General features: G+C 36.7%; 1 protein-coding gene across 4 annotated transcripts in view; it reads right to left on the bottom strand.

Annotated features, from left to right (window-relative positions):
• The window catches only part of GPCPD1 (glycerophosphocholine phosphodiesterase 1), a 59,327-nt gene that overhangs the window by 20,500 nt on the left and 14,187 nt on the right, over window positions 1-24,640 (bottom strand). For 3 of the 4 annotated variants that reach the window (XM_064275802.1, XM_064275803.1, XM_064275804.1), the window contains 9 exons: window positions 22,004-22,088; window positions 16,166-16,241; window positions 14,280-14,321; window positions 11,826-11,949; window positions 7,346-7,577; window positions 5,548-5,710; window positions 5,090-5,222; window positions 3,897-3,951; window positions 1,772-1,864 (listed from right to left, as the gene is read on the bottom strand). In XM_064275802.1, the coding sequence (XP_064131872.1) occupies window positions 1,772-1,864; window positions 3,897-3,951; window positions 5,090-5,222; window positions 5,548-5,710; window positions 7,346-7,577; window positions 11,826-11,949; window positions 14,280-14,321; window positions 16,166-16,241; window positions 22,004-22,088 (1,003 nt within the window). Of the gene's footprint in view, window positions 1-1,771; window positions 1,865-3,896; window positions 3,952-5,089; window positions 5,223-5,547; window positions 5,711-7,345; window positions 7,578-11,825; window positions 11,950-14,279; window positions 14,322-16,165; window positions 16,242-20,517; window positions 20,540-22,003; window positions 22,089-24,640 lie in introns of those variants that run through there. The other variant, XM_023550033.2, reaches the window with a different exon arrangement.

The raw sequence follows: 24,640 nt of genomic DNA, 5'->3' as shown, positions 1-24,640 counted from the left end.
AAAAGGCTTTTTTTTTTTCATTTAATAATCTTCTGAACTATTTGCATTTTTTACAATACACATGAATTGCTTTTATAAGAAAAATACTAGCTTAATTAAAACTCGAACTAATAATATATATAAGTCATTACTTCATTACCCAATTAACTCATCCAGGTTCAAGATCAGAGCAAGTCAGAGTCTGGTAAAAACTCGGGATGAGTAAGTAGTCCTTCCAATTTGTCTCTCATAGAGCTTTAGAAATAAGTTACAGATAGATGCATTAATCTCCATCTTGTGTAGGCAGGTCCTTTTGCGCTCCATTCCTTCTCATTTCCCCTCACATTAATATTTCCCCGTGGCAAAACAACCTGCTCCATTTCTGTTTTGTTATTCTATTTCTGTCATCTGAATAAATGCATCTCCTTTCTTCCCTCTCCTAATACCATCTCACGGAAACGGAAGGGTGCTTTTCTATACATCACAGTAATCCAACCTCACAGGACTCAGATAAGAATCCACTAGCAGGCACGGCCATGTGCCTTGTCATGTTCTTTTATACAGCTACAACAAGCAGTGTCTAGTACGGTATAGAGCCCTCACTGACACAGTGGTTAAGAGCTCAGCTGCTAACCAAAAGGACGGCAGTTCAAATCCACCAGCTGCTCCTTGGAAACCCTATGGGGCAGTTCTACTCTGTCCTATAGGGTCGCTATGAGTTGGAATCAGTTCACATGAGTTGGAATCAACAGATTTTTTCAGTATGGTGTAAGACATGTTAGCAAAGTGGCCTTATTTAAGTCAACTCAGTCAAAAATAATACCCAATACAGTTCTAAAGAAAATCTCAAATGAACCCTCACAGTGTAAGTCCCTGAGAAATCACTTGATTAATTTGTATACTGAAGTTTAGGGCCTATTATCACAAATATGTCTGTACATTAACAACTACAATTTTTAAAAAATTAGATGTTTTTCAAACCTCCATCATGCCCTCTTCTCCATTCTCACCATCTTTACTCCAGTTCAGACTTAATTTACCTTTGGTTCACACTACTCTTCCCTTTGCCTCTAGTCCCTGCCCTCTCAAATTCATATTATATCAGCTACCCAAAATATTCATCCTGAAGTTTAGTTCTGAACATTATCCTCCTCTGTCTTCCATCTCTCCCTAGCTCCTAACCCTAAAACCCCTACCCTTCACTGAGGCCCTCTACTATGTGGAGCCAAACCACCTGTCCAGTTTTAATTTTTACTGTGACTCTTCCTACTTTAGTCAAATCATACCGGCCTATTAAATTGAGGAAAGCACTGAAGCAGAAATAGATGGGCAACTAAAAAATAAACTAACAGTATGATATCTTCCCCTCCTGCCTCAGTGTAGTGACAATGGCTAACTGATATAGAATCATCTAGAATGTCCCTTTGTTAGATAATATAAAGAAGCAAATTTGGGAAAACAGAGACCTTTTATTTTTTTTTTTACTTAAGGAAATTAATATTCCCATCTCCTCACTCTTCTGATGTTGTAGGAGCTTGAGAGAGGAAAGAACTGGCAGTAATTCACCAACTGAATTACTTATAGAGAATTGAGCGACTCTAACAAATAATTAAAATACAACAAAGTTCCTAGTTTTTATCAGGACAGATTAGAACTGCCCCATAGGGCTTCCAAGGAGCAGCTGGTGGATTCAAACTGCTGACCTTTTTGTTAGCAGCCAAGCTCTTAACCACTGCGCCACCAGGCCTCCTACCTAAAAATAAGAGTTTAAAATGAAGGAATTTCAACGTACCTTTTTCATAGTCAAACAACAGGTGAGATCATGATAGACCACAGGCACAAAATCCTTTGACAGGTGTACATCAAATTCTACAAAGGCCGCACCCTGAAGGAGATAAAGGAAGTAAGTAGGAGAAAAACATTATCTGGATCACAATACATCTAAAACTACACGGAGGTAAGAAATTTATCATTCAATGTACATTTACTGGAAACCCTGGTGGCGTAGTGGTTAAGAGTTTGGCTGCTAACCAAAAGGTCGGGAGTTCAAATCCACCAGGAACTCCTTGGAAACCCTGTGGGGCAGTTCTACTCTGTCCTATAAGGTCACTATGAGTCAGAATCGACTCAATGGCAACGGGCTTGGTACATTTATTATTCACTACGACAACATAAAACTTCCTTATGAAATACGTAATACTACACTTCAAGCTTTTTCTCAAAAATAATTTCCTCCCTTAAAACAATTATAACTGTTTTACCTTTTTTCCCCCACTTAGCAGAGCAATTACGTTTTCTTGGCCAAAAAGGAGCACTGATCCACTTGAAATATGCAGGGCACCTCAGTGGCAATGATGCCGCCTTCACAGGTGTCACAGCTGCTACCGCTGCTAGCAGAACTGGGGCCTGACAGGAGCCTGGGGCACAGGGCTACCTCACCTTGTCACCCCTGCACCCCCCAGGTGGTCAGCTGACTCTCAAAGGTAAGACGGGGAAAAGAACAAGCTGCAGGCCCTCTTAGTTACGCTCCCTGTGCACTAGAGCAGCGTACTCTGTAGCCTTTCTTAGCAAAACCTCAGGATCAGATTAAAGAGGAGGTGGAAACCGCTGCAAAGAGACAGAGAAAACAGAAATGGGCAATACGAATGCCAAATTTCCTGATGTAAGCCTAAACAGAAGAAAAGCACAAGAATTATGTTAAGGATATATTTTTAAGAGTCTGATCCAGAAAGAGAAATAATCCCAATAAAAGATGAGGACAGAAACTGACATACCAATTTGTGAATTCATGGAAGGAAAACCAGCTGAAATCAACTAAACAATGTCTGGGAATTCTGCAACGTTATGGAGTGAGTTATATAAGAATGGATGTATTTCCACCCTTTACTATGGCATCTATGACCCGGTCATGGAAGGTTTCTCAACTTAGAGTACACATTACCATCAAATCGTTCTATAAGCATTATTTCCAAAGTGAATATCTGAATAAGCACATTATTCCATTAACGAAAACCAGTATTTAATGGAGAACTTTTTTCTTTCCTGATCACCCAAAATTAGTTATCTCAAAAGCAGGGTGCTTAAGATCATAACCAAGAGATGCTTCATCTTTACTTAGAAATATGTTCGGCAGCAGCAGCATAAATTCTCCCGTTTTTAGATCATGATCTTGGGGAACATCTAGCTCAATTGGCATAGCATAGTTTATAAAGAAACTGTTCTATATTCTACTTTGGTCAGTAGTGTCTGGGGTCTTAAAAGCTTGTGAACGGCCTTCTAAGATACTGCACTGGTCCCACCCCACTGGGAGCAAGAGAGAATGATGAAAACCAAAGACACAAGTGAAAGATTAGTCCAAAGGACTAATGGACCACAAGTACCTCAGCCTCCACTAGACTGAGTCCAGCACTACTAGATGGTGCCTGGCTACCACCACCGACTGCTCTGACAGGGAGCACAATAGAGGGTCCTGGACAGAGGTAGAGGAAAATGGAGAAGCCCCAAGAGTATGGCCCCCAGACACCCTCTTAGTTCAGTAATGAAGTCACTCCTGAGGTTCACCCTTTAGCTAAAAATTAGACAGGCTCATAAAACAAAACGAGACTAAATGGGCACACCAGCCCAGGGGCAAGGACGAGAAAGCAGGAGGTGACAGGAAAGCTGGTAATGGGGAACCCGAGGTTCAGAAGGGGAGAGTGTTGGCATGTTGTGGAGTTGTTAACCAATGTCACAAAAGAATGTGTGTATTGCTTAATGAGAAACTAGTCTGCTCTGTAAACCTTCACCTAAAGTACAATAAATAAATAAATATTCCCCTTTTTAACCTATTAATCCAGACTGTAGGTGACTCCCCAGGCCCACATTTCTCTTCCTCAAAAGACCAAAGTTATTTCAAAAAAAAAGAGAGGTTCACTTACATGACTGGCAGCGTTTCTTAAAGAAGCAATAGTATTTTCTTGAACTTTAGCAAGCCTGAAATAGAAAAGAAGTACTTATTATATACTATAGAGAAGATGAAGAAACACTGAATGAAGAAGCCGGCTATATTTTCAAAAATGGAAATAGTACTTGTCCCCTACTGTGAAGTTAATTTTGCCAGCCCCCAAATAAGACTGTAACCATCACTTGGTTGATACAGGTATTTATCATATTAATACAGCTAAAGGTATTTACAGGCTAAACATAGACACACCCGATACCACAACAACAGAGAGTGTGTGTCTTCTTGTAATAGTATTGGATGACTTCTTTTTTTCTTGGAGAAAAGTGAGGTGTGGTGCATGGACCAATTAAGGAATATAATCCCCTTCAAAGGCAGGAAGGAGTAGAGACATAGAAATCTGCTCCTTGTAATGCGGTCTCCAGATGACGTAATACTGGCAGCCTCTGGTGGGAGGATGGGAAAGGATGGATGCACCAACAGGATAGTTATGGAAAATAAATTAAGAATAGAGATAATTTTGCTGTGTAAATTCTCAACAACAAAATAAATAAAATTTAGAGGCGGGGATAAAAGAATAGAGGTAATAGAAGCCTCACTGCTTGACAAGATGGAGCTCTACAGTACTTCTTTCTCAGATGGTGATTTGATAGACCGTGATCTCCATAAATCCCAATGCTATAACAGTGTTACTTTAAAAATAAGGGTGGGAAGGGATTAAAACTGAAAGTAGAAAAGCTGTGGAAGTGAGCTACATGTTGGTAATTAAATAACTTACAAAGCTGGGCAGAAGAACAACTCTGTCAAAATGAGCTCCGCTTCTGGTAAAAGAGACACAGCTTTCTGTCTGTCTGTGCAGTCCAGGTTGAATTAGTATCCTTCCCTGAGTTTACACACTGGTACTACCAGAACAGGACTCTTATTGCCCCCCTTGTTCATCAATTCAGGAGAATATTAAAAAGACCGACCAGAATCTTAGGAGAGAGTCGGTCTTTAAATAAATTACAAACCCCAAGTACCAAGTGACATTTACTTTCAAGGGCACACCGTTGTGTTAACTCATAACTCTACTGATAAAAGGACCATCTGACCATCAGTGGGACAAAGCAATGCAACCTTATGAAACATATGAGCTACCAAATGCTAATCCTACTCAAATATTCAACCTACTGGGCAGTTGTTGTAGAGTTCCCTGCGCCTCGATGTCCAACATCCAATGGTATTCTTGGCTTCCAATACTTGGAAAATGAAGATTTCATGTCACAATTGTATTCTGGTAATGGCCTAATAATTATATAGTCAACTTTCATAGAAAAAAAAAGGGGAGAAACAAAGATAAAAAAAAAATTTTTAAAGGCCATCAAGAGCTCGATTATATTTAAATACAACTTAACTCTACTTTAATAACCTCTATCAAATATTAAAAAAAGGTTGAAATTGATTCAAAGTAAAGCTTCTAGAAAAATAATAGATATGCTCCTTAAAATCATATTACTTAATATTCTGAAACAAATAATTCAATCTTTACCTTTCTTGTAAAACCAATTTGAAACTAATTAAAATTCCAACCTAGCCTTAGCTTGTTTGTAAAGGGCCAAGTAACTACCACCCAGATCCTCCAACCTTACCTCTGACTTTGCCTATTGTTTTTCTGGAATTTCTGCTCATGATAGGAAGAGTAAGGATTCCAGCACTCTTCCCACTCTCAGCAATGGTAGATGATAAGAGACATGCTGTACCCACATGTCCAGGAAGGGCATCACCCTGAACTACAGGTTCACTGAGATCTTCCTGGAAAAACAAGGTTTAGAATAAACAATTTCTACGCTATAATTTAATTAAAAAAAAAATTCCCTTAAAGTCAATTCAGAATCTATGGATATTTAAGGTTAAGAGCTAAGGCTGCTAACCAGAAGGTCAGCAGTTCAAATTCACTAGCCACTTTTTGGAAACCCTGTGGGGCAGTTCTAGTCTGTCCTATAAAGTCACTCAGAGTCGGAATCGACTCCACAGCAACAGGTATACGGGTGATGAAAAATATACTCAAAGTTACATTAAGGTAACTTAGATGGCTTCTTTACAATAAATAAGATCCACTAATATTTTAAGATTTTTGTATCTTACTTTATGCATTATAACTCTACTGAATTTACGTTTCTGGTCCTCTAACCTGCATTACGTCAGTTTCAAGCACTGATGGGAAGGTTCTGTGGTGCCTTCATGTTCAAAGATCAAGGCACAGTGAATTTGTAATGTGCATCAACACGGGTGGCGTAGAGCGATAGTAACTTCTCTAGAAAACCGAATATTCACTTTGAGGCACTGGACAGTTTCATAGCCCAGTCTATGAATCACACAGTATTTCCAAAAATGCTAATTAAGGAAAGGGAAAAGTTAGGTTCTTCAAGAGATTATTAAAAGGTAGATTCTGAAGCAACAAGGAAAAGCTCAACAAAAACTTCCTATTTTTACAATAAAGTCCCATAGATTTTATCACTTAGCCAATAATTTGATTCCTTATAATACAGGGTAGCCATAAAGACACCCACAAAGGCTATATCTAAAGATGTCACCAATTAAACAACTCAGTTTCTAATAATTTTGTGTAACAAGTTTCATTCAATAGGTTAAAGCTTGCCCTAAATTCGGCTATTTTCAAGAAACTGTGGCTAGGTGCTACTGCAAACTATAATCCAGTGGGAATGGGGTACAAGCGGCAGGAGAGCTAGAGGAAAAGTAGTACACATCACCCCGCTGTGCCAGGTACAGTGCAGTAAGAACCTTGGGGAAGGGACTATCTGAACCCACAGCCATCCATGGGCTCCAGTAAGTATCACACACAGCTCTGGAAACTTAGCTCAGATTCCGAACAGCTTGGCGCAATTTTTTTTATTCTGGTTAAAATATTCATAACAAAGCCTTTGCCAATTCAATAATTTTTACACGTACAACCCAGTGACAATGATTATGTTCATGGTGCACAACCATCACCACTATCTTTTTCCAAATTATTCCACCACCAATAACAGACACTCGATGCCTTTAAGGCAATGACTCCTCCTTTTTCCTTCCCTCCCACCCCGAGTAACCACTAATAAACTTTGGTCTCTAAACATCCACCTATTTCACATAAAATACGAAAGTGGGATCATATAATATTTGCCCTTTGTGACATTTCACTCAGCATAATGATTTCGAGGTTCATCCATGTTGTGGCGTGTATCGGGACATCATTTCTCTTTATGTCTGAGCAATATTCAAGTTTTATAATTATAATTCTGCTAAATGTAGAGGAATAAACATCTAAAAAGTTGTATGGATTATGCCTTTACATAAATTAGTAAATGAAAAAATCAAAATGTATGTAAAAAATAAGCTTACGCTTGCATTCTTTTTCAATCCCCTCACTGAAAATAACTTACTCACCTCAAAAAAATCAAAGATTAGTTCCAGGTTATCCGGCTCCATCGTCTGTATGCTATACTCCGTCCAGCGGTCAGGCTGCAAGCCATACCCACACTCTGGCTGGGAATGCCGGCACTTGAATTCGTTGTCGCTTATTAGAGATATCTCCAGGCTATTAGACATTTTGTGAAGGACAGTAGGAGATGCCCTATCATCGTCATCTTCCTCCAGACCCTCTAGTGTCAGCTTTACCCTACCCAATAGGAGAAAACATTAAATACAAAAAAGAAGCACAGAAATGAAAGTCATACAAATGTTACTACCTAAATGCTGAATTTAAAAGTGCTACTGAATACGTTTAAATCTTCAAATAGCAAAAATAATATGCAAAGATACACGAACTACAGGTTAAGGCACTGAATATGTTTCATGGAACTTGTGCTTTTATGTACGTATACTCCTGCAAGTTTTAAAAAGGGACAGATGTCTACTGCGTCTACTACAACTGTTTTTGTTAATAATTCTTTGGTTAAGATTTTTGAAAAAAATGAATCTAAAGAGATATTTACTATTATCTCATTTATAGCTGGCTATATAAATTTCTTAACCTTCAAATAATAATAAGACCTCCTTTTGAGAGGTTTCACAAATACACATATGTAAGACAAGTACAAAGCTGAACCTGTTAGGGTGCATTAAAAGGCTGTTACAGTTGGTTGTAAATTAAAGATTTTTTCCTGACTCTACCACAGTGAAAGTCCAGGTACTTGGTGAAAAGTATATTACTAAAGAAAAATATTTGTACTAAGCCTATGTATGTACACACACACATAAATATATAGAATATTTGAATATAATGGAAAAAAAAAATCAGAGTCTCGAACTCTTATAGGCCTCACAGCAATGGAAATAGTTAAGACCAGTCACCCAGGCCATAGGGTCAAAGCCCAGTCTTCTCCCAGTGAGAAGCAATTACTTACACAGAGCACTACTTGCAATCTAAAAAGTCAACTCATAAGCAGCCATCTAAGATACTCCACTGGTCTCACCCTATCTAGAGCAAGGGAGAACGAAGAAAACCAAAGACACAAGGGAAAGATCAGTCCAAAGGACTAGTGGACCACAAGTACCACAGCCTCCACCAGACTGAGTCCAGCACAACTGAATGGTGCCTGGCTACCACCACTGACTGCTCTAATAGGGATCACAATAGAGGTTCCCAGACAGAGCTGGAGAAAAATGTAGAACAAAATTCTAACTTACAAAAAAAAAAAGACCAGACTTACTGGTCTGACAGAGACTGACGAAACCCCAAGAGATGGCCCCTGGACTCAGTAATGAAGCCACTCCTGAGGTTCATCCTTTAGCCAAACATTAGACAGGCCCATAAAACAAAATGAGACTAAAGGGGCACACCAGCCCAGGGGCAAGGGCTAAAAGGTCAGGAGGGATCAGTCCCTAGAGGATGACATCATGCTTGGTCAAGTAGAGTGTCACTGAAAAAGAGGAAGACCTTCAACAAGATGGACTGACACAGTGGCTGCAACAATGGGCTCAAGCATAAAAACAACTGTGAGGACGGCGCAGAACCAGGCAGTGTTTCATTCTGTTGTACTCAGGGTAGCTGTGAGTTGGAACTGACTCAACGGCACCTTTCAACAACAATTGGAATGTACATAGTTTAAACAATTTTAATACTATTAATGTAGGGAACAATGTTATCATAGAGAGTACTAAAATTTTTCATTCTAGATTTAGATGGAACCCAATTTGTAATATAAATAACAGAATCACATTGGTAGAGCCTGCATGATCCCCTGCTCTCAACCACTACTAAGGCTTGTCTAATAGCCACATAATTCTGAGGTACACTTGAGGGGGACACCTATACGGATTATCCAATTAGTAATACTATTCTGTAATCACACTGTAAAATCAAAAGTAGCATTTTAATAACCCAAAACAAAAATAATCATCTCTCCTCAGAAACCAAACACTTAGGAAACGTTCTGGACAATTTATTTTGTTGGTGAGTCTGAAGGAGCAAACATTCTTCTCTGCTAGGCTGTATGAACCAGGACCTCCAAGTGTCAGTAAGGAAAGTGAGGCATGGAAGATAAAAATAGTTATTCTGCCAACAGCAATGTTTTTCTGTTATAGAAAAAAATCAAGTTTAAAGGGATGGGGTCTTTAAAAGAACTTAATACTTAGTTCATTGTATATGTTACAGGTTTTCTTCAAAAAGCCATAACTGGTATGGTCTATCATAAAGAGATATTACTTTGCAATTACTGATGGAGGCAATTGAAAAGGGAGACTTGTGTTTGAAACTTGGTGGTAATGAGATGGGATCACACATCTAGTATTTTACATAATTTGCATACGCTACTGCTACATTTTTAAAGTCCTGACATCTTTGTAGATAAATTTATTTCCTACTCCATGAAGGCTTAGTCTATCACTAATATGACTTTGGGAGATGGTCGGAACAAACACTAATATGTAGCTATATACAACTATTTCAATAGGAATCAATGTTATTTAATGTGTAGAGTCCAGCTAAATATGTTGTTTGTGGTTAGGTGCCGTGGAGTCGGTTCCAACTCATAGCAACCCTACATACAACAGAACTAAGTACGGTTATAATAAAACATTTCAATTTATTTTAAGTCTAAGGAACACAATATTTGCAAACACTCCAAGTGATTCCTACATAAACAAAGATTCAGCATGCATTTATACTCTAATCTAAACCTCTGTCTTTAATTAGCTATTAACTTCTTAACTCGGGGGGAGGGGGGATCCTAATAAGCCCAACCAAGGCTTTATTTAAACGTCTACTTCTACCCTTATCTTAATGTCTTATGCAAATAAGACAATTTATAGCAGCAATACTATTTATTTGCTCCTTTTAACTTGTAAAGAAAATATTCAGCTACGTACATCTAACTAGTTACAGACTCTCTGAGGTCAAGGGGATCTTCCGACGAACCTCAGTTTTTCGTACGCACGGCAGAGGCCTAGGAGAGTTAAGGCACAGAGAGCAGAGGCCTAGGAGACTTAAGGCACAGAGAGCAGAGGCCTAGAAGAGTTAAGGCACAGAGAGCAGAGGCCTAGGAGAGTTAAGACACAGAGAGCAGAGGCCTAGGAGAGTTAAGACACAGAGAGCAGAGGCCTAGGAGAGTTAAGACACAGAGAGCAGAGGCCTAGGAGAGTTAAGGCATAGAGAGAAGACCCACTTGAACTTGACGGTAGAGCCCAGAACCACAGACGCAAAGGACTGTGAAGTGCCACCTACCCTGTCCCTTATCTACCTTACAACTGGGATACGTAAGCACTATAATATTTAAGCAGCTACAGTAAAGCATTTATGGATTTTTAAAACATGATATTATAAATTTTATTATGAAGATAAGTATTGTATGATTAATTACTTCAGTTACTGAAAATGGCCCTTTCAACTTAGCCCTGACATTTAGCCAGAAAAAGATACATTACTCATCAATACTTACATCCTTCTGTCCCAAATGTCACAAAAACTCAAATGATAGGGGGGGCCTGATTCTTACAGAAGCCAGCTCACTCAGAGGTATGTACAGTGACTTTACAGAAATATAAAGTTACTAATTTAGCCATTTATACAGCTTGGTATCTATTTCTGAAATTAATACAGGCTTAAAAAGCAGAGAATTCTCCAAGACTATTGCCCTGAGATACTCTTTAAACCTTGAACCGAAACAAACCCCACAGGTCACCTTTTAACTGAATAACAGATTGGCTCACAAAATAAAGAATATTACCTGTGAGTACTGTGTTCCTTTAAAAAATCATCCATATGAGACCAAATGGTCAACAATTATTTTAAAACAAAGATGAGAAGGTATGGGGACAGGGAAACTAGACTAATGGTAATGAAACAAGCAGAATGGAAATGATGAGAACGTTCACGCGCTGGGAAGAATGTAATCAGCGTCACTGAACAATTTGTGTAGAAACTGCTGAACGGGACACGAAGCACAATACAATATCATTAAAAAAAAAGAAACTAATCTAGAACTGCTAACTGCTACTTTTCTTCATGGAAAGGCTTCTCGTTTTCAAGCCACAGTGATAATTTAGAACACTGAAGGATATTTCTAACAATTGTTTTTCTGTGCTTACGCCATTCTCCCCCCATTAGCACAAGATCATTTCCATTATTAGCCACTATCGCTATACTAAGAAATTTTAAATGGTAGAAATGACAAAAAGAAACCACTTATCTATAGAAAAACAAATTCTTCTGATTTCAAATTTAGGGACTAACGTAAGTATGCGTAACTGTAGCAATCTGAGAGGGGAAAGCAGTTCACTATCACAAGGCCTGTAATTATTAGAAAACGTGACGTCACCTCTGTGTTACTTTCTTAGTTTGTACACTTACGGCTAAACTCAGATGGGTATGAACACTACAGTGCTAGTGAAGATAAATGCCTCAAGTAACAAATACACATAGTCTTACCTAAATCTCGATTTTTTTAACTTTTTCTTGGTTATTGAGACAGGAGGTTTTTCAGAATAGTGCAAACGTAATCTTATTTCAGTTTGACATGTCAGCCATCCAGAATCCAAAGTTTCAATACCATCTGGCAGAGCAAATATGAAAACTGGTAATTATTATACATTTAAGAAAATTTGTTTTATTATAAAATATATATGAAACATTTGCCAATTCAACCATTTTTATACATGTAATACATGTTTTTTGAAACAACCTAAAAAATACAAAATGCATTGAACATTCTAGTTCACGTTAACATTTTAAAATGCCTAGTTTACACATCACTGGTACTTCGCCCCAAAACAAACATAGGTAGTCTTAAATTTGTTGAAAAAGGGCTGTTATTTGAAGTAGGGAAAAAAATTAAACGAATATTAACAATTACCCATGCTTTAACAACTTCAGTAAATTAAAAGGTTCTTACTGAATCCAATATTGAAGTAAAACAAATCTGTTTCAGAAGGAACACATGTTCTAAGACGGCTTCTAGACTGGCCATTCTTCCATGACGACCCACTAATACTTCCAAGGTTTCACCTGAAACTAGTTATGCCCCTAGTGCTGAAGGTCTGAGATACAAGACGGCTAAGAATAAAACTGAGTCAATTCTATCTTCTTATTTACATATTCTGTCATAAGTAAACGGCATGACTGCAATAGCATGTTAAGCATTGTTTAACTTCAAGTTGGAAATGTGAACTCAACAAACATATGTAATAAAAATTTCATAAGAAACAGAAACTGACAACAATTTTGAACCTAAGCTTTTTCATCAATAGGGCTAAAAAAATAAAAATAAAAAATTTTATATCCTTAGGTATAATTTAAAATTTTAATCACTGTTAAATTTTTCAAATAAAAAGAAATCACTATCATCTCTAAATTTTAAACACAGTTTTCAGAGGACAAAGTCGGAGAAACAGCTTTTCATTCTAAAAGCTAACCAAAACTGAATTTAGGACAACAAAAAAGTAGGAAAGAAATTTATAAGGATAAATTAAAAAAAAAAAACCCAGTGCTGTCAAGTCGATTCCGACTCATAGCGGATAAATAGTAATTAGCAAATCATAGAGGGACATAATACTGTGCACTACAGCAGAAGAAACGAGAAAACCACTCCTCCATAAAGAAACCTCTCTGATACACGCTGCATGGATAACGTTTGTAAATAATAAAGGGACAAGACTCTAAAACGCTAAACACGAAAACTATCAAAGTATTTTAGACCAATATTCTGATGTAATATGAACAATCACAAAGGAAAACAAATGAAATTCCCTCCAAATATAGCCAGATCCATGTACATTTCTCATGTGCGTACACATATGTACGTAGTAAAACCACAACCAGAATATCCAGGCTGTGTTCTTTCTTACAGTCAATAGGAAAGCAAACTGGTTATCAGCGATTTCTCTCTGGTTTGGAGTCAATGCAAATACACATGCCACCTGCTCCTTTACACCTTCTGGCTCCTTCAGTGTAGGACTGACAACCCTGATGCACTCTGAGAATTCCAGTCACTGAAGAAAATTTGAGTTCTCAGGATAAGGTATTCACTGAAGCAGAAAAGTATGCTGTTGCATTACATTTTCAACATTCTTAGAAGTAAGAGCATTTTCCACTCTACCGTAAAATAGTTTTTAAAGACTCAACAGGAATCACTAGAACATTCCGCTTAGTCTGGATTTTACTGTAAAAGCATACACTCGTACAGAAACTTAGCTGAAAAGTAACATTTCGCACTTTCAATGTTTAGAACTGTTAATATCATTTTCAAACATATTGTTACTGATAAAAAGCAGTAATATGTTAAGGATAATAATTTTGGGCGCTGGTGGTTCAGTGGCAGGATCCTCGCCTTCCACGTGGGAAACCGTGGCTCAGTCCCAGCCAGTGCATCTGAAGCGCAGCCACCATCCCCCCGTCCGTCAGTGGGGACTTGAGTCCTCGTTTCCATGACGCTGAGCAGGTTTATGCGGAGCTTCCGAACTACTACAGACTAGGACGGAAGTTCTGGTGACCTGCTTCCAAAAAGACGTAAATGACAACCTTGTGGACCTCGACGATCTGATGCCCGACCGACCCCAGCGACAGTGCGGGACCAGGCCGTGCTTTGTTCTTCTGTGCACGGGTCACCGTGAGCCAAGGGGACTCACTGGCAGCTAACAACAACGACATAATAATCTTATTATATTAACATACCTGAAACCACCAAATAAACACCAAAAGGATAAAAATTTAAATCACAAGAATCATATTGGAAACTTACTTAATAGAACATATTTGTTTCTTGGATCTAGACTCTATTTTCGAAATCATACTTTCTCATATTTCCCTGTACTATATATTTCTAATGAACGTAAGGTAGCAGGTCAAACACATAACTAAACAGTTTCAAAACAGAGTCTCACTTACTGTGGATTCCAAACTGTCCATCATCGATAACAATTTCACTTTCTAGAATTAAAGGAAAACCGGAAACCTAGTTAAAATCTTGATGTATACAGAATGAACAACTGAAAAATTACTCAATTTAAGCATTTTTAAAAATATTAAATCTAAAATTCAAAAGCAGCCCAATGTGAATAAGCATATTCATTGTAGCCCTCAATAGGAATTCCCTTTTAAGGACACTAGCAAAAAATAATAATTCTCACGCACAATATTACAAGGAATTAAAAAAAATAAAAAACTCCTCAGAGAAGGGCTCTAGAGGCACTGGGACAGACTTCTATACCCACCAACATACGAGATCATCAGATTGTTTGACAATGATAAGTCCTTCCTGATTTTTCAAACCAAAGGTCTTGGCACAATTAAAATGCTTATTCTTTTGTAGTGCATATTCCGAACTTGTCTAAAACGTCATTCTCCTGAAATCCCAGCTATTTTTTATAACTAGCTAAAAGCTTTACAAACTTACCTGTATAGACAGAGCTGTGAGGAACTACCAAAAATCAGTAAGTGCTAGCACATCCAATTCTAACAGAAATTTCGATCAAATAAGAAAAGCTGAAAAGCCCCATCCCTCTAAGCAAAATATTAATTCTCTTCTCTGATATTTCCCTTCCCTGTTTACTTTAAACATAAGTCTGAAATATGTGTCAAAATAAGTCATAGATTCCCATAAAGATTCTCTGGTAGTTTTTACACAGCTCTTAAATCTGAAAGTGATAGTTCCCAAAGGCATAAAAGAAATCTGCTTTTAAAAGACGAGAAGCAAAATTATCCCACTTCTGATAATAAGAAAATATATTTAACTCCAATATGTTTCAAAATGCAAATTGTTTAAATGTTTAATACCTAATAATTTCCAACCTCAGTGTGGGACTACTATAATTCTAAAGTACACTATCATAAAAACTTTAAATACGCTATCAAAAATATACTAAAATATATAAAAAGAAAATCCAATAAAGAGGATGGAATGAGATATTTGCTTAAATGAGATGTGTCCTTGCTACGGGGTAAAGCAGAAACTCCCACTACTTTCAAATTTGAGTAACCAGCAAGCCATTCATTATTTTTAAATGCTAAGTTTACCTAGAAACTAAAAGATACATTTCAAAACTTTTCAATTTCATTCAATTTACAGATGAATTCAAGTAGGTAAACCAATGTTTGTGAAATGAATTTCAAACTCTAATTTTGGTACAGAAAAAAATTCAAAAATACTTGTATGAAGGAAAATGCCATCTTTAAAAAAACAAGAAAACCACGTGTTAAAAAAATAAAACGATCTGAATATCTCAATTCTAACATAGCCAACAGGGAATTTAAATAAATTAGGAAGAATATACGTCTGCTATAACCAAGAAATTTTTGTTCATTCATACAAGTTCATTCAAGCATTTATTAGTTAAGGAAAAAAAAAATTATTCTCTTACTCTTCAAAGTTAAAAATTTAAGAATCTTTGTTTTGGATTAATTCTTTCTGCAAAGTTCTCTAAGCCTGAGCAAATAATCAAATAAAGCCATGGATGCCCAGTTCAAGAAGAACGTGATTTTATAAACTTCCGAGCTACTCCACATAAAAATAAATATTTCATAAGAAACTAATCTAACCTAAGAAAATAAAAATAACTAGGCAAGCACTTATAACAAAGTTTATAAAGAAGAGCAGTTAAGAACTGTTTAGTTTTGGAAGTAAGATCCACAAAATGCTAAGTGAAATTGGTAGAATGGACAATGCATTGACTTTATACTTTAAAATCAAAATGTATTAAATCCCACTAAGCCCTTGTGCAGCATATTAGTAACTTTATGCATATGCCTCAAACAGATGCAGTTAATGCCCATACCTAAAGGGGTTATTGATCGTGGTTGTAGATGAGTCTCCCACTTGTGAACTATGACTTGACATGGACCACCGATAGTCTGCAATTTAAAAGTTAAACGTCTGCAATAATTTCTTAGAGCTTATTTTCTACCCATGACTCCATTAGCTGTTTGTGGCCTATGTCTTATACTAAATATGAAATCAAGCGATTCATTTTGTTAATCATCAATATTATATGCCAAAAATCAGGACTGTACCAGGTCACAAAACACGATGCGTGCTGGAAGAAAATGAGGGTGAGGCAGTGAAAAAAAAAAAAGATGAACTGGCACACAGAACTGTCTTAAACCCATTCTTTAATGTGTCTGCAATACTCAATTTTTTCAAACAAATTTACATTTTTAACTAAAATTAATTTGGTTGTAAGTTCAAGTTAACATCAAATATCCTTTAAGTTTGGTATGTCAGTAGTCAATGAGGTAACCCTGAATAATGAATTTATTCATTGTCCTCTCCGCAGATAACGCTCCCACTGTTTGAAAAGCCCAAACAACTCTCCATTAGTAGCAATAGTAGGAACAAGTACTTCAAGCTCGATTATCACCAGTTATTGAAGGAACTAAAGGGCATGAAGTTACTTATCATATCGAAGAACAGAGGGGAAAAAAACTTGTTGCTGTTAAGAGTTGATTCCAACTCAGAGCAACCCTATTTAAGAAGAGTAAATGGGAACCAGGAAGAACACCAGATTTCTCCTACCACACTAACTGGTGTTTCTAAAAAGCAGAAAAAACCCAGAGCTGTCGAGTCTATTTCGACTCATAGCGACCCCATAGAACAGAGTCTGACGAAAGGGGAACTAATACCCAGTTTTCCTATAATGCCTTAGGGTTTATAAATTCATGTAGTGTAAAAATTCCTAATACTGTCTTCAGTTATCAAGTTCCCTTACTAAAAAAAGACTAGTTTTATGTGTTGGTGGTAACTCCTACAGTAGTTTAAAAAGAAGAATAAACAACCACCAAAGACTCCCTGAGTATACCTAAAGGACTGACTCCTAATTTTCCTTTGATTATTAAGAAATAATAATTAAAAGTATGTGTCAAAATAAAAATCTTATATTTTTAAAAGCAAATCTTCAAACTGTAACTTTATAAGGTATTTTAATTTTTTCTTCATTACAGAGTCTCTGTAGAAATTTAATAAAATACAGAGAAGCAATGAGAAAAATAAAAACTACTGATTATAATATCACTTAGGGATAATCACTATCAACATTTTTATGGATAACCTTTGAGTCCTTTTCTATGCACATACTACAGACGCAGTACTCTTAAACAGCCTGGAACATGCAAGTTTCTCTCTATATATTGTAAAATATATTGTACATGGCATTAAATACTCTTTTATAACAGTTTATAGGATTTTAATACTGATTATATTTGAAAAGTGCCAAATGACAACAAATAAGTGTGTAACAAATTAGGTACATTATTAAGTAATTAAACACAGATAATTCTGCCACTTAAAATGACTATAGGTTAAAATGGTTTTTGCTTTTAATTTGCAAACTTCTGAAGTTTGGAAACTAAAATAGCATTAGCCATTCATTCACATCATTGATGCTGGGATATTAAAAGAAGGAAAAGCTCATTTTCTCTAGCTGAATACCTCGTTATTATAAGGGTTCACTTAGGAATTGGTAGACTGGGTAGATTTTTTTTTTTAATGCAAATGTGAAACTGCTCATCTGAAAATATGGTGAATATATTTATTTAATTCTACATCAGCTAGATGTTTTTTACCACAACTTTTTACCTGGCACATGATTTTGAATTTGTGTTTTAAAAACAAAACTTTCTAACCCTCAAAAAATGCACATTTATACATTAGAAATAGGACTAATCTTTCTTAGCAATAATAAGCAGCCAGAAAGAACTAATCTATTGCCTTTCCCTACCCTCCTGTCCCTTCAAAATAAATAAATAAATAAAAACTCTATAAAGATAGTTTGGACCTATAATCTTATAAAAGTTACTAATCAAAAGTGGGTTAAAAAGGGTACCACGAATATAATAAATGCAGGCAGAGATAAAAAGTGGGTAAAGGAAAGGACAGGGATTTTTTGTTTGTTGGTTTCATTTTAATTCAGGCCTCAGGGGAACTTTACAAAGTGTTGACTATAGTACCTATGCTTAACCATGTAAAAATAGCTGTGTGAATTAACTATTTGGTAGGAAACATATCTTAGCAACAATTTTTAACAACTCTAACCAAGGCATCCCCCTTTGGCCAACCCACTCCTCACAACAAAAAACCACCTAGATGTGCACAGGACGGATTATCTGGGCAGCAGACCAAAAGGCTCACTGCGACAGATAACTTACGATTGTGGCTATTAGCATTCACACTGCCAATTCACGCTGGTTGGTTATGATGTTGAAAAAAAATTAACCAAGTATTAAGACACTCTGGGTTCCCAAAATGTGTTACAATTCCTTTACTGAACTCTAGAACGTAATCTTAAAATTTCAGCTTTACTGAAGTTCTTTAAAAAAAAAAAAAAATTAAGATTTGAATATCGGGAAATTTAAAATCTCAGTGATGACTCCAAAATATGTGATCCTTCCTAACACGCTAACTGCTGTGACTCTGAGATCTGAGAAAAAGAGCAGTTCCGTTCTACAACAGGCTGCCACGACTTTACGCACTTTGGAGCTAAGTGGAAGGAGGGTCCTTGGGGAAAAAAGTAACAGTATCAGTTCAAGATAATAGTCCATTAATGGTATTGGTAAAGTTATTTCACAATTTAGCATATAATAAATCCGATGATTGCGGAAATGTTTTTAAGCATGCATATTAATAAAAAATTTAAAAACTCACTTGTTTCCCAAAAAAAAAAAAACTTAACAATTGTCAACAGGTAAGACAGGTGTTGTTTTTTTAACAAACTACCAAGTGAAATAATCAGCTAGTCATATAAAAACACTGATTTCAGATATCATAAAAATATCTATAAATGTAAACTTTAAAAATTTTACTGTTTCCACAATTTTGTAAAAGAAGACCTGAGATCATCTATGATGTCGTTTAAGGCCAGATCTATAGCTATTAAAATCACTATTTTTGATGAGACCAATAAAAACATGGTCATCTAGGAGTGAGTAAAGCAATGAAGCGAGGCTGACAGACATCGCAGAGAAGGTTCAAATCTCAGCCAGCATATGAGTATATAGCATCCAAAAGAATTGTCCTGTGCTATGAATCTTGTACATAATGAGAACTCGTTATGCTGAAAATGAACCATCACATGCCTATCATCGAGGACCACTCTGTAAAGCTTGTTTCTTTTGTTTAGGGATTAAACAAAAATCAGGGGAAATTAAGAATATAAAAAGTTTGGAATAAATCTAATTATTAATGTATGTTAGCATCTATAAAAATTAGAAGCATAGAAATGTTACTGAAAAATAAAGACCTACTTCCACTGAAATAAAGCAAAAATTTCAAAAACAATATAATTAAAAAGTGGTTAACATTTCATTACGAGAAAACATCTCTCATTCCAGGCACAAGCAAAGGAGGTAGACATGGATCAGAAATGTTTCAATCATATATTAATTTACAAAGTATCTCTGGTGAAGATGTGAAATTAATGGTGATCTACAGACTCATTCCAAGAATACCCACTACTTTCCTTTAATAAGTTTCTATTTTATAAGAGAACATTTTGCTTTGTAATCTGTAAAATTATCTAAAAATTCAGCACATGAACAACTTATTTTAATTTCACAAAATGTAAAGGACTGAGTAGTTGTGGAGATTTAAGAGAAAAAGCATTTCAGGGCTCTAACTTCTGAACAAAAAGAAAGATGCCAGATAAAGCAAAGCATGGAAGAGAAAATATGAATGATAGAAGGGACCTTAAATACAGTCAGGTCAGACCCTCGTGAGAGAGCTGAAGTCTAAATGACTTGCCTACGTCCTAAGAAGTTCAGCTTAAGTCCTTTCCAAGTACCATCATCTGGGTGGACTACTTCCAAAAAAAAAAAAAAATCAATCTTATCTCCCAATTCAGTTTTTTCATGCTGTTATAATTGCTTTGCTATCATTCTTTATGCTTATAAAATATGCATTCCAATAATTTATTTTATCGTTTAAGATTCCTTATACGTCATCTGACAAAGCACAATCGAGACAAAGTTTCACTACATTTCTATTAAAAATTATGTTTCATTTTAAAAGCGCCACCAACTTTCAAAAGCAAAGAAGTGTCACTTTAAGCTGGCATGTGGAAAAAAAAAACAAAAACTCTAGCCATATGCATGGGATTTTATGTAGCTATTTACTCTATTCCATGAAAAACATACTTACCATGGCTGCCCCTGCATCACACGGTACATGTGTACACGATACAGAGTACCTACTTAAAGAAACACACTCACCAACATATACTGTAAACTTTTGCAAGTATTACAAGAGGGGAAAATTGTTTTTTTTACTTTAAGTAGACTTCTTGCCAATTTTTTCAAAAAGGAGTTTTGGACTGGTTTGCTGCTTTTGGTTACATTTTCAAGGAAGAGAAAAAATACTATAGGTTGGCTTAATTTGACCTGTGTTGACAAAAGTCTTACTTTAGAAAACTATACTCATTAATGCTTGTCTAAGCATCCCTCTCCAAGCAAAATTTGGTTGATTTCCCATGCTAAATTTCACATAATAAGACCCTTAAATAAGCTGTTCATGTCATGAGTGCTGATTTATGTATCTATACTCAATTGTCCAATTTATACTGAAGAACACTACACATAACTTCTATGCCAAATGAATGACAGATGCCCTTAAGTCGTTAAAGTGAGACTATTGTCAAGATAAGCCAACACAATGATCAACCACAATGTAATTTAAGTTCAATTACTGAATATTTACAATATATTCTTGGAATAAGAAACGTAATAGGTGCAAAAGACAGCTGAAGTGGGTTGTCAATTTTTTTTCTTTTTTTATAACGGTGGCTAAGAGAATAAATGGGGTAACAGTGGCTGCTTGCATTTTTCACACGTAACAAGTGTTCACTGACCCCCAAGGGAAATACATTAAAAAAAAAAAATCTAGCCCATGTTTTGCTTCCTGGACCCCTATTCACATGCAGCCTACGTATGCTCAAAGGTAAAAAATATGAAGGAAAAGAATCCATTCGGCAAGTATCTTTAAAATAAGAGGAAAAGAATCAACTCTTTTTTTTTTTTTTTTTTTCTAAATACAAGACAATCCCAATATAAAAAAATCATTGTGAGCAAGCAGATTTAATAGTCGAAAGCCTTCAGAAAAGATTCTGGCCTATCAAGACCCTTTTTGAAAAAATCTAAGAGGAATCACTCCAATTTTGATAAAAGTTAAACAATGCAACCACTAAGAAATGGCTGCTGTGAAAATATTTAAAAAAGATTACTCGTTTAGGGCCAGCTACATACTTCTCTAAGTGTATTTCCACTGCAAAAGGATTTAAAATCAAAACAAAAAGAAAAATCCTTACAACTGGTCACTAACTGGTTTACAAATGTCACAGAAAATGCACACCCACAGATTACATTTATTTATCATTAAAACCAATTTCATGATAAGAATATTGAAGAATATACTTACTATTAATCTTTTAAAACTTCCATGGCAGACAACATCTGCCTCTGAAGTGGCTACTTCCTTGCTTTTTGATACTAACATGCTATTAATCTAAAGTTATATTTTTGTTATTTAACCAAAACAAACTCATTTTACTTTTGTTTTCAAACTTAAGTTAGTAGCTTTTGAAAGAAATAAGTTTGCTTGAGAAGTTGGAAACTAGATAAAGAAAACATACCTTTGGTTCTAAAAAGCACCCTCTGAAGTAGCGATATTGAACTGATAATCCTCTACTTAGTACAATGGTGGCTTTCCATAACATGCTGAGAGGGGGGAAAAAAGGCAGCAGAATTAACATCAAACTAAAGCGCATAGACTTCAGAGTTCACAAACCCCCTCAAGTTAGGTCTATGACCAATACCATTTATCCATTCCTCCACAAAATTTCATCACAGGCCTGCTCTGCATAAGGTGCTGGGAACACAGTGATGCTCAAGGCAGAAAGAGCCCCACCTTCAGGGAGCTTTCTTTCTTCAGGGGCAGACTGATAAATAACCAAACAAGATACAATTGCAGATCACAGTAATAAGGGCTACTTGACCTTTGTGAAGTTTTGGAGGGACGGCCTCACTGAGAAAAAACTATATGAGCTGAGACCTAAATGATGAGGTGGAAACAGCCAAACAAAGAGCCATAAATACTCCAAGCAGAAAAGCCAAGTAGTTCAAAGGTGGAAGCCAGAGCCAAAATCTTCTCTTGCCTCCCACTTAGCTAGGGATGTTACGTGAGGACAATGCCTTTGTGTCATGAGTAAGGGATGAACGTGGGCAAGTTACACTCATGTTCCTGACTGTCCCTTGTTCTAACTGCCCTGCCCAGTCTCTGGTCATTTACTCAACCAAGCAATCTGTATCTGTATCATACTTGCTTCAACTCCATGTGTTCCTCTGACCTACGCTATTCTACCAGTAACTAAAGCTTTGACCAAATAGCCACCTGCAGACTAAAGAGTTCATTACAATTTATGACTGTAACTGATTTTCAGCATCAAATCATAAACCAGTGGTACCCAAAGTGTGGTCCCAGCACATCGACATCATCTGGGAGCTTGTTAGAAATGCAGATTATCAGACCCCACACAGACCTGCTGAATCAGAAACTCTGGGAAGTGGCAGCCAGTAATCTGTGTTTTAACAAGTCTTTGGGTGACTCTGATGACCGCTAAAGTTTGAGAGCCACTGTTATAGACCATTACCTAAACATCAATTCAGTAGTTCAGTGAGTCAACGGCAGCTCCAGATACTTTCTTCCATGATACCAGATGGCCACCACTGCTGCCACCCTGGCTCCACCAAGACAGATTTGGGGCATTACCCACACTCTGACTCCATCCTGGGTCTTAAACAAAATATCCATAAGTAGCTGTCACCCATGGTCCTAGCTTTGACAATTAAATGAATCCGGTATCAATAAAATATATATATCCTGGTTCTACCATAGGAGATTCTAATTTCATAGGTCTGGGGTGGAGCCTGGTCATGTGGAGTTTCATAAAACTTCACAGGACATTCAGATGTACATGGCTGGTTGAGAATCAATGCTGTAAAGCAAGGACAGCAAACACTTGGCATATGTGCCCCCCATAAGACTCAGCATCCTTAACACAGGGCTGCAAGCAGGCTGTATCAATTCACAGTTGAAATGAATCTCTGCTATGCTACAAAAAAAAAAAAAAGGCAAATTTCTTCTACAAACAATGAGCTAGAGTATATAAAGCAATGGAATTAGTGGAAAACTTTGAAAAATGTGTTGAAAACATGTCTCCTAGGCACTATTTCTCAATCTCCAGGAGCAGGGCCAACACATGCATATTTTTTTAAAAGCCCTCCCCCAAGTGATTCTATGCCCACCACTCCTGGTTATGAACCACAAAAAGAAGACACAGAGAAAGTAAAGCAAATGTCTCTAAGCAAATGTAGCACTGATTAAAAACGAATCAGAACACTGAAGCACAGGAGGATAATGGGTTTTTGGGACATGGAAGCTCTGCATTAGAGACCCTCCCTGACCTCCCCCTGTTCGTCTCTTCTCTATGCTGGTCCTGATTTGTATCCTTTTTAACAAAACTGTAAACACAGATATAGCAGAGAAAGAAAAAAAGAACCTGAATTGTTCAGTGACTTAAAGACTGGCCATAACCCAATGAAATCCAAGAAAAAACAAGAAAGAAGGGCAGTGAGGTTTATTAATGCATCTGCCTGATGCTGAATCATTCTCATTCTCCCCTAAAATACCAAAAAATCTATAGGTGAGCAAAGAAAACCACAAGTGATCCACACTTTCAACATTACCAGGAAAGAATACCGTGACCTTTAAAGTAACTGAAAGTAGAAAAACAAAATTTCAACAGCACTCAAAACCTCAAACCTGTACAGCCAGTAAAGGGAGGTGTAAGAAAGTCCACGAAAAAGAGAGACACAGAGGTCACAGATGCAGAGTACACTGAAAGCCTGAAGAAACACAGTTCTAAGACACAAAAATGTTGTCCAAAGACAACCGGATTCTATGTCATCTACCTCCTTTCTTCTTGTGAAGCACTAAGTATTTATCTGCTATATACAAATCAATTGTATTTCAATGTGCATCAGCAATATGTAACATCTGCCCTTGGAAACCCTGGTGGCATAGTGGTTAAGTGCTACGGCTGCTAACCAAAGGGTCAGCAGTTCGAATCTGCCAAGCACTCCTTGGCAACTCTATGGTGCAGTTCTACGCTGCCCCATAGGGTTGCTATGAGTCAGAATCGATTCAACAGCACGGGGTTTGGCCTTTTTTTTTTTTGGTCCCTCAAAGTTAGGAGTTATCTCATTCCATT

This window comes from Loxodonta africana, chromosome 24 (assembly GCF_030014295.1).
Source record: "Loxodonta africana isolate mLoxAfr1 chromosome 24, mLoxAfr1.hap2, whole genome shotgun sequence".
In the NCBI taxonomy this organism is placed as follows: domain Eukaryota; kingdom Metazoa; phylum Chordata; class Mammalia; order Proboscidea; family Elephantidae; genus Loxodonta; species Loxodonta africana.
Note: the sequence above shows the minus strand (reverse complement) of the source record. Positions and strands in the feature narration are given on the sequence as shown.